This window comes from Camelus bactrianus, chromosome 19 (genome assembly GCF_048773025.1).
Source record: "Camelus bactrianus isolate YW-2024 breed Bactrian camel chromosome 19, ASM4877302v1, whole genome shotgun sequence".
NCBI classification, from domain to species: domain Eukaryota; kingdom Metazoa; phylum Chordata; class Mammalia; order Artiodactyla; family Camelidae; genus Camelus; species Camelus bactrianus.
Genome location: NC_133557.1, coordinates 33952915 through 33968193, shown reverse-complemented (window position 1 = coordinate 33968193; position 15279 = coordinate 33952915). Strand labels below are relative to the sequence as shown.

Below are 15279 nucleotides of genomic sequence, written 5' to 3'. Positions count from 1 at the left end.
CCAGACCAGCAAAATACACTGAGCCCAGTGAGCCTGTGAGGGCTCCCTGGTGTGGGGGTGTCCCTGGTGAAGGGGGTCCCTGGTGAGGGGGTGTCCCTGGTGAAGGGGGTCCCTGGTGAGAGGGTGTCCCTGGTGAGGGTGGTCCCTGGTGAGGGGGTGTCCCTGGTGAGGGGGGTCCCTGGTGAGGGGGTGTCCCTGGTGAGGGGGGTCCCTGGTGAGGGGGTGACCCTGGTGAAGGGGGTCCCTGGTGAGGGGGTGTCCCTGGTGAAGGGGGTCCCTGGTGAGAGGGTGTCCCTGGTGAGGGTGGTCCCTGGTGAGGGGGTGTCCCTGGTGAGGGGGGTCCCTGGTGAAGGAGTGTCCCTGGTGAGGGGGGTCCCTGGTGAAGGAGTGTCCCTGGTGAGGGGTGTCCCTGGTGAAGGAGTGTCCCTGGTGAGGGGGGTCCCTGGTGAAGGAGTGTCCCTGGTGAGGGGAGTCCCTGGTGAGGGGGGTCCCTGGTGAGGGGGGTCCCTGGTGATGGGTGTCCCTGGTGAAGGAGTGTCCCTGGTGAGGGGGGTCCCTGGTGAAGGAGTGTCCCTGGTGAGGGGGGTCCCTGGTGATGGGTGTCCCTGGTGAAGGAGTGTCCCTGGTGAGGGGGTGTCCCTGGTGAGAGGGGGTCCCTGGTGAAGGAGTGTCCCTGGTGAGGGGGGTCCCTGGTGAAGGAGTGTCCCTGGTGAGGGGGGTCCCTGGTGAGGGGGTGTCCCTGGTGAGGGTGGTCCCTGGTGACGGGGTGTCCCTGGTGAAGGGGGTCCCTGGTGAGGGTGGTCCCTGGTGAGAGGGTGTCCCTGGTGAGGGTGGTCCCTGGTGAGGGGGTGTCCCTGGTGAGAGGGGGTCCCTGGTGAAGGAGTGTCCCTGGTGAGGGTGGTCCCTGGTGAGGGGGGTCCCTGGTGAAGGAGTGTCCCTGGTGAGGGTGGTCCCTGGTGAGGGGGTGACCCTGGTGAAGGAGGTCCCTGGTGAGAGGGTGTCCCTGGTGAAGGAGTGTCCCTGGTGAGGGGGGTCCCTGGTGAGGGGGTGTCCCTGGTGAGGGGGGTCCCTGGTGAGGGGGTGACCCTGGTGAAGGAGTGTCCCTGGTGAGGGGGTGTCCCTGGTGAGAGGGGGTCCCTGGTGAAGGAGTGTCCCTGGTGAGGGGGGTCCCTGGTGAAGGAGTGTCCCTGGTGAGGGGAGTCCCTGGTGAGGGGGGTCCCTGGTGAGGGGGGTCCCTGGTGATGGGTGTCCCTGGTGAAGGAGTGTCCCTGGTGAGGGGGGTCCCTGGTGAAGGAGTGTCCCTGGTGAGGGGGGTCCCTGGTGATGGGTGTCCCTGGTGAAGGAGTGTCCCTGGTGAGGGGGTGTCCCTGGTGAGAGGGGGTCCCTGGTGAAGGAGTGTCCCTGGTGAGGGGGGTCCCTGGTGAGGGGGGTCCCTGGTGATGGGTGTCCCTGGTGAAGGAGTGTCCCTGGTGAGGGGGTGACCCTGGTGAAGGAGGTCCCTGGTGAGAGGGTGTCCCTGGTGAAGGAGTGTCCCTGGTGAGGGGGTGTCCCTGGTGAGAGGGGGTCCCTGGTGAAGGAGTGTCCCTGGTGAGGGGGGTCCCTGGTGAAGGAGTGTCCCTGGTGAGGGGAGTCCCTGGTGAGGGGGTGTCCCTGGTGAGGGTGGTCCCTGGTGAGGGGGTGTCCCTGGTGAAGGGGGTCCCTGGTGAGGGTGGTCCCTGGTGAGAGGGTGTCCCTGGTGAGGGTGGTCCCTGGTGAGGGGGGTCCCTGGTGAAGGAGTGTCCCTGGTGAGGGGGGTCCCTGGTGAGGGGGTGTCCCTGGTGAGGGTGGTCCCTGGTGAGGGGGTGTCCCTGGTGAAGGGGGTCCCTGGTGAGGGTGGTCCCTGGTGAGAGGGTGTCCCTGGTGAGGGTGGTCCCTGGTGAGGGGGGTCCCTGGTGAAGGAGTGTCCCTGGTGAGGGGAGTCCCTGGTGAGGGGGTGTCCCTGGTGAGGGTGGTCCCTGGTGAGGGGGTGTCCCTGGTGAAGGGGGTCCCTGGTGAGGGTGGTCCCTGGTGAGAGGGTGTCCCTGGTGAGGGTGGTCCCTGGTGAGGGGGGTCCCTGGTGAAGGAGTGTCCCTGGTGAGGGGGGTCCCTGGTGAGGGGGTGTCCCTGGTGAGGGTGGTCCCTGGTGAGGGGGTGTCCCTGGTGAAGGGGGTCCCTGGTGAGGGTGGTCCCTGGTGAGAGGGTGTCCCTGGTGAGGGTGGTCCCTGGTGAGGGGGGTCCCTGGTGAAGGAGTGTCCCTGGTGAGGGGAGTCCCTGGTGAGGGGGTGTCCCTGGTGAGGGTGGTCCCTGGTGAGGGGGGTCCCTGGTGAAGGAGTGTCCCTGGTGAGGGGGGTCCCTGGTGAGGGGGTGTCCCTGGTGAGGGTGGTCCCTGGTGAGGGGGTGTCCCTGGTGAAGGGGGTCCCTGGTGAGGGTGGTCCCTGGTGAGAGGGTGTCCCTGGTGAGGGGGGTCCCTGGTGAGGGGGGTCCCTGGTGAAGGAGTGTCCCTGGTGAGGGGGGTCCCTGGTGAGGGGGTGTCCCTGGTGAGGGTGGTCCCTGGTGAGGGGGGTCCCTGGTGAAGGAGTGTCCCTGGTGAGGGGGGTCCCTGGTGAGGGGGTGTCCCTGGTGAGGGTGGTCCCTGGTGAGGGGGTGTCCCTGGTGAAGGGGGTCCCTGGTGAGGGTGGTCCCTGGTGAGAGGGTGTCCCTGGTGAGGGTGGTCCCTGGTGAGGGGGGTCCCTGGTGAAGGAGTGTCCCTGGTGAGGGGGGTCCCTGGTGAGGGGGTGTCCCTGGTGAGGGTGGTCCCTGGTGAGGGGGTGTCCCTGGTGAAGGGGGTCCCTGGTGAGGGTGGTCCCTGGTGAGGGGGTGTCCCTGGTGAGGGTGGTCCCTGGTGAAGGAGTGTCCCTGGTGAGGGTGGTCCCTGGTGAGGGGGGTCCCTGGTGAAGGAGTGTCCCTGGTGAGGGTGGTCCCTGGTGAGGGGGTGACCCTGGTGAAGGAGGTCCCTGGTGAGAGGGTGTCCCTGGTGAAGGAGTGTCCCTGGTGAGGGTGGTCCCTGGTGAGGGGGTGACCCTGGTGAAGGAGGTCCCTGGTGAGAGGGTGGTCCCTGGTGAAGGAGTGTCCCTGGTGAGGGTGGTCCCTGGTGAGGGGGGTCCCTGGTGAAGGAGTGTCCCTGGTGAGGGTGGTCCCTGGTGAGAGGGTGTCCCTGGTGAGGGTGGTCCCTGGTGAGGGGGTGTCCCTGGTGAAGGGGGTCCCTGGTGAAGGGGGTCCCTGGTGAGGGTGGTCCCTGGTGAGAGGGTGTCCCTGGTGAGGGTGGTCCCTGGTGAGGGGGTGTCCCTGGTGAGAGGGGGTCCCTGGTGAAGGAGTGTCCCTGGTGAGGGTGGTCCCTGGTGAGGGGGGTCCCTGGTGAAGGAGTGTCCCTGGTGAGGGTGGTCCCTGGTGAGGGGGTGACCCTGGTGAAGGAGGTCCCTGGTGAGAGGGTGTCCCTGGTGAAGGAGTGTCCCTGGTGAGGGGGGTCCCTGGTGAGGGGGTGTCCCTGGTGAGGGGGGTCCCTGGTGAGGGGGTGTCCCTGGTGAAGGAGTGTCCCTGGTGAGGGGGTGTCCCTGGTGAGAGGGGGTCCCTGGTGAAGGAGTGTCCCTGGTGAGGGGGGTCCCTGGTGAAGGAGTGTCCCTGGTGAGGGGGGTCCCTGGTGATGGGTGTCCCTGGTGAAGGAGTGTCCCTGGTGAGGGGGGTCCCTGGTGAAGGAGTGTCCCTGGTGAGGGGGGTCCCTGGTGATGGGTGTCCCTGGTGAAGGAGTGTCCCTGGTGAGGGGGTGTCCCTGGTGAGAGGGGGTCCCTGGTGAAGGAGTGTCCCTGGTGAGGGGGTCCCTGGTGATGGGTGTCCCTGGTGAAGGAGTGTCCCTGGTGAGGGGGTGTCCCTGGTGAGGGGGGTCCCTGGTGATGGGTGTCCCTGGTGAAGGAGTGTCCCTGGTGAGGGGGGTCCCTGGTGAGGGGGGTCCCTGGTGCACACTGAGTGCTGCCTGGTCCAAGAAAGTGGCTCTGGCGGTCATGGCCCTCACAGGGTGAGGACCACAGGCCCCACCCCTAGTGAGGGAGAGGCGCTCCCCCTCCACCTTCTCCCACGGGTCTCAGAGATTCCCCCTTGTCATCTCAGTCCTGGTTCTTTGGCAACAAAGCCCCTGGGGGAGCCCAGGCCTGGCGCCTTCCACCTTCTGGGACCAGCTCAACTCAAGGTGGCCCTTCTCACCTTTCCTGTCTGCTTCCATGTGACTTGGCGGCACCCATCAGGATTGCAGGGGGGAGAACCTTCCATCTCACAACTCCCTCCCTCCCTGGAAACCCCTACAGCGCAAGCAGCACTGAGGGCAGGATGACGCTAAGACACAGTGCGGGGAACAGCAGGGGCGGCCTGGCCGGTGAAGGCCCCAGCAGCCCCGGGGAACGGGCTCAGCCTGACCTCCCCGCGCTGGTGAGATTTCCTAAGAAAGATGGAGCACAAACACGTCCCAGTGCTAAGCCCAACACTAGAGGCTGCAGGCTCCAGGGAGGAGCCCCCAGGCAGGACACCAGCCTCCTCGTGGCCGCGGCCCGGTGCCCAGCGACCTTCTGTGACGAGGCCGTCCTGAAGCCCCCGCCGGCTCTGAGGGCGCGCACAGCCCTCCCGGCCGGCCGCTCACCTGAGCCCAGGGTCCGCAGGGACGAGCGGTCGTGCTGCTTCACCCAGGAGTCCCCGTACTTGAGCAGCAGCCGGACGGCCGTGGGGGCGCCGTAGAACTGAGTGATCTTCAGCCTCTGCACTGTCTCCCAGTACCGACCTGAGGACGCCGGGGTGCCTGGTCAGCCTGAGAGTCCGCAGCGCAGCTCCCAGCCAGGGCCGGCCCACGGGGATGGGGCGCCGTGTCGCAAGACCGACTCCACACCCACTACAGGCGGGAGGGAGCCCCACGCAGCGCAGTTGCTCCCCGCACACCCTGGCCCTGCACGCTGACCCGTGTGCTGACCCTTGGGACACAGTGGGGACTCACGCCAAAGGGGTGATCCCCCCTCCTCCCTCTTGCGTCCTCACCGGGGTCAGGGTAGACTGGGGTGCTCTCAAAAAGGACGCTGGTGGCTCCATTGCAGAGAGGCCCGTACACCACATAGCTGTGTCCTGTGATCCAGCCTATGTCGGCCACACAGCCGAAGATGTCGCCTGGCCGGTAGTCAAACACCAGCTGCAGGAACAGGAGGAGAGGCAGTCAGGGGCCTGTCAGCCCCTTCCCTCACGTCACAGAATGTTCTGGAGCTCCAGGGCACAGCCACTCCCACAGCCACCAAGAGCAAGACGGGGAACAGCAGTCCCAGCAGGGAGAAGACGGAGTCCCGGTGCATAGCCCAGCTCTCGCGGACGCCAGCACCAGGAGCCAGGCCCGGCAGGCACCCTGCGGCAGCCCCGGCACGAAGCCCAGCTGTCTGCTGAGATCGCCTAGCCCTGGTCCTGGGAACTAATAATAATTCACGAAGCCGCACGTTTGATTGGGGGGCTTTCCATGTCTGTGTTCCATTTTGCAAGACATTTTCCAATCTTTGGGTAAGTGGCCAGTCTCCAGCTGCCACAGATGAATGCTGAGGTTCTCCAAGAATTTCCGCACAGCACAACGGTGTCTCGAATCGGCCAGGGCCTTGTGGAGCCACGACCTGAGGGGGAGCAGGCGCCTTCCAGGGACGACAGCACTGGCACTGCAGCAGTGACGCAGGGCACCCAGTGTGCAAGCGGGCCGCCTCTGCCTCCCGGCACGTCCTCATCCACATCCACACCAAGCCTGGCTGACCCAGGCCAGTGACTTTGCTGGGACCATGGATGCTCCACGTCCAAGCCCTGCTTGGCTGGGCCTGCGCTTCCCAGTCACCCGTCCAGTCCGCTCCCCCGGCCGCTGGCACCAGCACGGGCTGACTTCTGCCTTTTGCCAGAGAAAGTCTGGTCCAGGAGCAGCGTCTTAAGACCCATTCCCACCTGGGGAGTGTCAGCTACTCCCCAAGGCCACCAAGGGTGCACAGTCAACGAGATACCCACCCCAACCCGCGTTTAAGTGAGTGCTGATTCTCAACTGCATTTGCTGGAGTGAAACCACGCTAGCTCGTTTGCTTTGTAATTCTGACAGGGTGGCCTCCTGTAACAGTCTCCATGCACTAAGCCTGTCTCCTCATACAAGCAAATCGGTTTTTAAGTTTTCCTTTCCAAACGGAGCCCCAGTGAGCAGAGCCTAGATGCCCTGAAGTGGCAGACGGCGTTTTAACGTGAACAGGAATGCGCTGGTCCCTGCGCCACACCTGTCGCGTGCAAGGGGCCCAGCCCCGCAGAGCAGGCGTGAGGCCCCACAGGAGACGCAGGGCTGGGGCCCAGGCCCTGACAGCAAGGACAGAGGCGCTGCCCCGCTCCCCGACCCCGCGCCCACCCCTCCCCTGCGCCGGCGCCTTGTGACCACACAAGGAGCAGCCGCTCGCGGGAACTGCCCCCCAGCCACTCCCCTCGGCCCGCAGCCCCACGGGGCGCCGGCCGTACCCGGTGCGTCAGGGCGGCGTACAGCAGGTAGCCCGCCTGCGTGTGCACAAGGCCCTTGGGCTTCCCGGTGCTCCCCGAGGTGTACAGCAGGAAGAGTATGTCCTCGCTGCCCATGCTCTCCGGGGCGCACACAGGCTCCTCCTTGGCCATTGCCTGCAAGGAGAAGACACAGACGGCCCGTCCAGGGCAGTGACCTCGCCGCCCTCACCAGGAACACCTCTTCCCATGGCTGCAGGGCTCAGCAGACCCGGGGCGGACTTCACCTTCTCCAGCCTGCCCAGGTTCCATTCCAAATCAGACTGAGCCGAGCATTTCTGTCACATTAAGTGTTTCTCTAGGATTGTGGGCTCCCAGCATGGAGGGAAGCCCATGAGATACCACAGGGGAGCCCTGGGCACCTCTGCGGGACCCAGACCGAGAGCCGCGATGACAAGACCCAGACCCCATGAACCCAAGAACCACCTCCTCCCTTCGCGCTGTACAAGTGTGCTAAACCCACCTGCTCGAGGGGTATGTCCAGATCCCCCATGTACACCTTGCGGTCCGTCCTGTGGGCCACCATCACGTGCTGGACGCTCGGGCAGTGCTTCACGGCCTCATCCACGATCCTCTTCAGCTCCAGCACGCGCCCGCCCCGCAGTGCCTGGTTGACTGTGATGACCACCTTGCACTTGGCTGTCAACAAACGCGGGTGTGGCTGGCAGCTTCCTCCCCAACTGACTCTCAGGCCCCAGCCGACAGCCACACACTCCAGGCCCAAGGGTGGATGGAGAAAGTCCACCTCCAGCAAAAGAGGCAACAGGAACAAGTGAGGGTTCTGCCTGCCCCGCAACCTTCATGCCCGGTGCACAGCTGCCAGCCTTTTCCCAGCTCTGGGAGGTGCAACTGGAGAGAAGCCACTGGAAGTGCAAGGCTTCCAAAATTCCACTCCCTCCAGCCTGCCCCAGGCCCTCCCAGGTGAGGGGCCAGCCAGACCACCGTCCAGCACGCCCCAACCAGGGACCACCGGGAGGGCTCAGGGCTGAGATGGGCAGCTGGACAACTGGCCCCTAAGGAAGAGCCTGGAACACTTGTCCGGCTGCCGTGCTGCCACCCACAGCAGCCCTCAGACCTGCACCAAGCTCTGCACCGAGGGCTGATTCGGAGCCCCGGGCGGGCAAGCTGGGGAACCACCTGCCCCAGCAGCCCTCACCGGACTCCCACCCCTCCGGGTCATCCTCACGCGGGGCCCCATCTCCTCCCAGAGCTTCCCCGCAGGTCCGAGCCCTGGGCACCCGCTGCAGACGCTGGCCTGGCTGATTCCCCGCCCGGCCTCACTCCCCACAGCCCACAGCCTCCGCAGGACCCCCTCCCATGGGGACCGCCTGCACCTGAACTCTCGCCTCGGGGCCGCTGCCAGAGGAGACCCCACCTGAGCCACCCTCTCCCCCAGCTTCCCGTCTGACACGTGCTTTCTGGAGACACACTCACAGCCTCTTCCCGCCCAGGGCCCTGTGGGCGCACAGCCCTGCGGGCTGCCTGAGAACCCGCCAGCACAGGCCTTCGCCTGGGTGGAAGAGCTACTCCAACCACCCGGCCGCCAAGGGCAGTGTCCTCAGCCCCGCGCGCCAGGCCCCGGCTGCACACGCTCCGTGCTCCTCAGACCTTGGCCGTCGGTCACCCTGGGGAAACCAGGTCAGGTGGACAGAGCCTGCCCACAACTCTCCAGGCCTACATCCCGGAGCTGCGACTGTCCAGGGAAACGCCTTGTCCGGGAGGAAGGGGACGGCCCAGCAGATAGAAAGGGACCCCTCTCCAGGGGATGAGAGACAAGGCTCAGGACACCCTGGAGAAGCAGCGGCCCTGCCCATCCTGGGGCTGGAGCTCCAGCCTCCAAGGCACAGGCCTCACCCGGTGCCCACCTGTCTGCGGCCTCCCTGCCCAAGTGTGCCCCTCGGGCGGGAACCTGGGGCCCAACACGCCCAGGGCTCGGGGGTGCGGGGGAGCAGGGCTCTCTCAGGCCCCAGAGGGACTAAGTTAAAATTAAAGGAATGGCCCCTGCACATTGCTTAGAATGACGCCTAGCACGTGGTGGGCGCTACAGAGGGAGAGGGAGTGAGAGGGAAGGGAGTGGCAGCACCCCCTGGAGAAGAAGGGAGACGCTGACAGGGAGCAGAAAGCCCCAGTCTGCTCTGAAGAGGGTGCTCGGCTGGGGGCTGAGAACTCTGCCCTGAGCTCGGGCGGTCGCCCGAAGGCAGGTCTCCTGTGAAACACGAAGAACTCCCCAAAGCCCCCAGAACTCGGCCCCCTCCGTGGGGAGCCAGCTCAGAGAACTCTCTAGAATCTCAAGGAGCAGGGGTCAGGCTGCAAGATCTGAAGCCACCGCTCAGCACTCAGCACTCCGACACCAGGAGGAGCCAGCACGGGTCTGCACACCTGTCCCGGAGGTGGTCCGCCCCTCACTCCTCAGCACAGAAGCCTTCCTGCGGGTGACCTGGGGGGCCTCCCTGCACCTGCCCAGCCTCGGCGCCCCCTGCCCCGCAGCACACAGCCCCCTCCAGGCCCCCGCACATCTGTGCTCCCCCCGCCCCTCCGGAACCTACTCCCTCCCCTCCACCTGGGGCCTTCCAGCCTTCTTCACCTAGCCACGTCCCACCCACTCAGATGGAAGCTCACATGGCACAGGCTCACTCAGCCAGTCTATCCCCGGCGGTGTCTGTCGTGTGTACGTGTGACTGTGAGTAGAGTCTGTGCCACTCGAAGCCCCTCAAGGCCGGGGGGCCCAGGTTTCCCCCGCAATCCCAAAGCCTGCTGCTCACCGTCATTGATCCTGCCCGTCAGAGACACTGCACTGAAGCCAGCAAAGACCACGCTGTGGACGGCTCCGATCCGAGCGCAGGCCAGCATCGCAGCCACGCTCAGCGGGGAGGCAGGCATGTAGATGGCCACGCGGTCCCCTCGGCAGACTCCATGCCTCTTGAGTGTGTTGGCCAGGCGGCACGTGGTCTCCAGCAGTTCCCTGGGCACAAGGAAGGGGGGTCAGTCAGGCCCGAGGAGGGCCAGAGCACAGGGCAGTTTGGGTGGAAGAATTCTGCAAACCGCAGCCCAGGCCCGCCAGCCTGGAGGGGAACAGCCACTCCAGCACCTGCTGCATGGAAGCCTCTTTCCAGAAAGCAGGCTGCCACCCACACAGACTCACAGCCACACTGCCAACGGAAACCAAGGGTCCTGCGTCCAGTGAGAGCAGGGCTCCTGCCCTAGGCTCTGGACACACCTGCCCTCAGAGGCCACTGGCCTCAGTGAGGCCCAGTCTTCTGGGTAAGCGCAGGTCTTGCAGGACAGGGGACCCCAACTCTGCGGAGCCGCAGTGGTTTGGGGAGCAGGGCCGGGGTGGTGGGAGGCCTGTGTTCTCCACCAGCGCCGAAAGTGCGGGGGGCCTGAGACAACCCGGCCCTCGCCTCTCGTGCCCTCGAGGCCCCTGCCTCCACACCCGGGCTGATCACGAGGCTCGGCCCGCCAGCCTGAGCGCAGTGTCCTCCTGAACAAGCTGGCTGGATTGGGAGGCAGTGACCCACCTCAGCCCACTCGGAGAGGGTGACAGTCAGCTCTGGAAACCAGGGACCTGGAGCAGAACCAGAAGTGGCAGAAAGCTGCCGAAGGGCAGAACACTAAGTTCAGCTCCATCCTCACGTGGTCAGGTTCAGCCCAGCTTGGCACATGATCAGCCACTTCCCATTTTCGCTGCGTGTTTTTTACTGTATTTGTTATTTAACAGAAAGAGCTGGCAACAAGGGCAGAGTGAGGCTGCCCCATCTGCGTGGATCCTCCCGCTGGCCAAGCCCACAGAAAGGGAAGGGGCAGCCGGGCAAGGGCCTCCAGGAAACAGAGCTGGGACTGGAGCTGGGGGCATGGAGCTGGGGACGTGGAGCTGAGGGCGTGGAGCTGGGACTGGAGCCCAAGGCATGGAGCTGGGGCCGTGGAGCTGGGGGCATGGAGCTGGGAGCTGGAGCAGAGGGTGGAGGAGACAAGACCAGAGCAGACCACTGGTGTGTCAGCAGGACCCGAGGGGCCTTACCTGACAGACCCCCTGCTTTCCCTCCCCTCTGAAGCACCAGGTAACAGGGTCTGATGCTGAAAGCCCACCAAGTGGAAGAAGTAAATTCCTTGATGACCATGAGCACATAGTCCCCAGACCCAGGAAGCCTGGGCTGGACACTGTTGACCTGCGACACCGCCCTGTTAGCTCACATCAGCCAGTCAGAGAACAGCGCACGAGGGGCCACAAGCCCTGGTCTCCCCTCCCTCGTGTGGCCTTTAAAGATGCTTTGCTGAAACCCCTCATGGAGTCTGGACAGGCTGCCCTGGACTCCTCGTCTGGAGCCTGCGATGGACGCTGCACTCTCCTTCCTCACAGCCCCGCACCAGCAGGCTGGCTTCACTGCGCACTCGGGTGGCAAGCAGACCCGAGTTTGGCTCAGTGACGGGGCGCAGCCTGGGCTCCGCGCAGACTCCTGCCTGGGAGGAACCTCGCCGCTCCAGCGGGACCCCATCTTTCTCCTTATGGCTTTCAGGAGGACCAAGGTGCCGCTCACTGGTGCCCCGTCCGGCGCCCACTCGGGGCCCCAGCAGACGTCCAGTAGGGGGTCATCTTCACCATCAGATGTCTTTGTTTGAAATTACTTTCTAAAATTACTAAAATCGGCTGGCTCACCTTGGTGGATTCCTAAGATGTTAAACGTTCGGTTCCAGGCGCCATGGGGGTGAACAGGGCATCAGACAAAAGAAACGAGAGGGAAAGGGTCCCCCTGTGGCACAGCTCCCCAGAGTGAAGGCACAGCGGAGTGCGAAGGGCACGTCTCACCTCAGCTTGGTGCTGAGTTGCTGAGGGCAGCAGGGGAGCTTCCTGGAAAGGCTGGCTGTGGGGGGTGGGGGGAAGGGGCAAGGCTGCAAAGGGAAAAGGGTTCCCTTCAGGGGCAGAAGGTGCCTGGTGGTCAGCGCTGGGCAGCTGGCCCAGAGCCCTGGGAAGGTCTGGAGAGCAAGCTGCAGTGGCTTGTGTGTTTCCTGCCATGTCAGTTTTAAACGCCCGACACAGGCGGCCCACATTCCACGTGAGGTCACTAGCCGATCGGCCAGTCCCACCTATGGAAGGGGACACTAACCTGAGCTTCCCGGCACCACAGTCAGGGGGTTCATTTTTTAAATCCAGACTTTCCGGACTATCCATTTGTCTCCGTTTAATTCTATCGCAACTTCTACACATCTTTCCACCGAACCCGTAATTTTTTTAAACTTGGATTTATCATTTTAAGCCTTTGTTCTCATGAGCAATCTCCTCCAGACTGGAAAATAAGGTCAGCAAACCTAGGTCTTTAAATCACTGAAAAGTTAGTGTTCTTCAAGTGATCCAAATACTGCAAGTTCTCAAAGACTGTTCAAAAGCTGTTCTCAGACATTTGTGACTTCTCAGACTTTCACAAACTGAAATGCTGTTTCTGTACCAAAAAGATAATTCAGCCCCTCAGTGACCAGTACTCTGGGCTGTTGCCACCGGAAACACTGGCTTCCTCCTTGCCTGCGGGGTCTTTCCGAGAGACAGCGACATGCAGCACTCTTAGAAACGAACTCAGCAAAGCAAGCTAGAGCTCTGTTGTCAAGCGCAGAGAGAGTCTATTTGCTATTCGGGCTCAGAGCAAGATATCTACTTTTGTCTGCGGTGTGGACCACTCAGGGCCAAGCCTTCCACGTGGATGTGTGCAAACAACCGGCACAGATACACAGACTGGCCTCGAGTGTATTCATGGTGCTGAACACCAGCAAAACGCTGCCTGGCCTCAGGACAAAGGAGACTTCTACAGCCAACCCTTAGGTCCGGCTGGGAACCACGTCAACCCAGTGCTAATCCGACCATAAGTGTGTGAACCAACCTGACTCCCGCCCGAGCTCAGACAAAAGAAAGGCACCTCTGCCCAGCTCGGTCCAAAACAGGACACATCTGGAAACAGAGTTCAGAAGAGACAGGAAGAAATACGCTGTACTTTTATTTATCTGTCTTCCAATCAAAGCTGTTTTTCCATGGTTACTATTGAAAATAAGTAAAGTAAGATGAGCCGTGTGGGTGTGTTGTGTTGCTGCATTTAAGGAACAAATCGGGAACGCACGACTTGTGTCCTTGCCACAATTGCTCTGGCTCACGGTGCTCACTGAACAGACACCGGCCAAGAGACCCCTCCCCGCTGCCCATCCGCCCAGTGAGAACCAGCTCTACTCAGGCAGGGACTGGGGCTTGTCCACTGCCTTCCTCCCAGGGTCTAGACCTCCGAGCTCAGAGAAGGTGCACAGCAAACATCTTGAATGGCAGGGAACAGCTGGGCAGTGAGAAGGGACGAGAGGCACAGGGTGACCGGAGCCTCACCATGGGCGCCTTTCCACTCCGCACACGCCTGCCGGCTTCCTGCAGCCGAAGGAGGGTCACACGGGAAGGAGATGTTGTGCCCTTCCAGACGGCAATGGGCAGGGCCGCCCCACTCACAGGCCAACCCCGGCTACCGTCCTCTTCGCTTCATTCTGCCGATCAGGGAAGGAATCCAGGGCATCGCGTGGGTGTGAGGGTGGAAGGCCTGGGTGCCGAGCGGCGGGCAGGGTCAACGTCACGGTCCAGGCACAGGACTGGACAGGACACATCGTCCCTCCACAGACTCCTCCAGACTCGGGTATTCTCTTCGGTGAGCCGTTTCTGGACGACGGAGGCGGTGAGAGAAGAATGGATCAGCTTTCAGGAAGCGGGACCCGGCCAGAGGGACCCCTTCTCCAGGGAAGGCAGAGGGCAGGCGGGGCTCGCTGAGGGCCGGCAGGCTCGGGACCCACCGCTTCCATCCTGGCCGATGCCTCTGGCCCAGATATTACTGTAGCTGCTAAATCTGGTCTGAGGCGAGGACGCCTGCCCACGCTCCTACGAACTGCCTCCAGGACAGACGCCCAGGAAATTCAGCTGAGCGGGCGCACAGCCCAAGTATGAAATTCCTCCCACGTCATGACTGGGTCTTGTGACCATGGCTCTGGGCAGAGAGAAGCTGCAGGGACCCAGAAAGCGGGAGCCACACAGCAACACGAAGACGCCCAAGCTGCCACGGCCCAGAAGGCCCCGGACACACTGTGGGTTCCCAGGAAACAAGCAGGGTGCCGCTGCTGACAAGTCAGCGGGTGAACCTGGCGTCACTGGGGCTGCACGTTCTCTGTGCCCCTCACAGAAGACAAGGCGTTACCACACTGTGGGACGTCCTGGAAAGCTCTGGACTCAGGAGTGAGTGCTTCCATGACCGCGATCTGACCCCCCCAACACCCCCAGGCCTTGCTGTCCCAAGCACAGAATGGCCGAATAGCGGGACCACCGGCAAGGTGGCTGGAAGGACTCCTGTGCTCCAAATGTCTGCGGAACCCTAACCCCAAAGATGACAGCAGTAGGAGAGGGGGCCTCTGGGAGGTGATCTGGGCACGAGGGCGGAGCCCTCTGAGGGGGTCAGCCACCCCACAGAGCGCCCCCTTCCTTACAACTGTGAGGACACAGATAGAAGGCGTGGTCAGGAGGAGGGCCTCCCCCGCAGGAGACCATGCTGGCACCTTGGCCGTGGACTTCCAGCCTCCACATCCGTGAGAAACACGTTTCTGTGGTTTACAAGCCGGAACCGACTTCAGATGGGACCAAATGTGCAGTCCCAGGCACTACAAAGACGTCCTGTAAACACTGGCTGTAATTATTGCAGAAAATGGCAGAAAAAGAAAATTGATGAAAATCGGTGGTTCCTTAAGAGAAAGAGGGGAGCGAAAATGCCAGTTTGCTTCTGTGTAAGTTGCAGGTATCCGGTCACGGGCTCAGGGTGAATGAGACTCCCAGTCATTCAGATGCCTTCGCGAGCCCTCCCCTGCAGGCCCACCTGCTTGGCCCCTGGGGTGGGTGTTGGCCAGCTCTGGGGTGGGGTGGGTCTGTGGTTGCCCCATCCAGTCAAGGCTGCTGTCCCCAGCAGGTTCCCGGCGCTCCGCGGGGGCCTGGGTTCCGAGAGGCTGGAGGGGGCAGGCCCACCCGCCAGGCTCTGTGCACCCCGCCATCCGCCACCTGCTGCATCACCCCACCACCTTGCAGTCATTAAGTGGAGCCTTTCTCCAATGAGGACGGAGCAGAACGGGGAGGGGGGTGGGGGGTGCTTTCCTTCATGGTTCAGTGTTGAGCCCCGCGTTGGGAACCACCGGCCCCAGGGCCCCGCTCCCTGGGCCTGAGTCTCCCTCCCACCAACACAGCCCTTGTGGCCCAGAAGTGGGACAGGCAGCACTCGAGAAAAGGTCCGTCCTCCCCCCTCACTCATGCCCGGCTTCCTCCAGACCTCGCGCTAGCCTTCAGCCTGAGTCTCGTCTCCGGAAAGGAAGTTCTTTCCTTTCCAGACTCAGAGCCGCACTCTCGTCGAGGGAGCCAGTGCCAACGCGCTAAGAACCCCAGAGGCTCCTGTGGCTGGCAACCCCAGGCCAGGCACAACCAGCAAGGAGAACGGGGCTGTCGGCCCAGACACGGAGCAAACAATCCGCCCATCCGCCGACAGCCCAGAAACCTCGCCCAGCTTCCCAGGGGAAGTCTCCCTGGATTGTGGCTGGGAAATTGCCCGGCCTCCTCACATCTGGTTCCTAGATTCAGATGAGGTCAAGACAGCTCCCGGGGCCAGGCAGCCACAGCCCATCGCCCCTCCCCTGGTGCCCACGGTGACCCCT

The 15279-nt window shown here is 63.4% G+C and overlaps 1 protein-coding gene across 5 annotated transcripts in view; it reads right to left on the bottom strand.

Annotated features, from left to right (window-relative positions):
- ACSS1 (acyl-CoA synthetase short chain family member 1) overlaps window positions 1-15279 on the bottom strand; it is a 34940-nt gene that overhangs the window by 5697 nt on the left and 13964 nt on the right. For 3 of the 5 annotated variants that reach the window (XM_074347752.1, XM_074347755.1, XM_074347756.1), the window contains 5 exons: window positions 9345-9544; window positions 7046-7221; window positions 6547-6699; window positions 5071-5218; window positions 4682-4819 (listed from right to left, as the gene is read on the bottom strand). In XM_074347752.1, the coding sequence (XP_074203853.1) occupies window positions 4682-4819; window positions 5071-5218; window positions 6547-6699; window positions 7046-7221; window positions 9345-9544 (815 nt within the window). Of the gene's footprint in view, window positions 1-4681; window positions 4820-5070; window positions 5219-6546; window positions 6700-7045; window positions 7222-9344; window positions 9545-12937; window positions 15226-15279 lie in introns of those variants that run through there. The other 2 variants (XM_074347754.1, XM_074347753.1) reach the window with 2 other exon arrangements.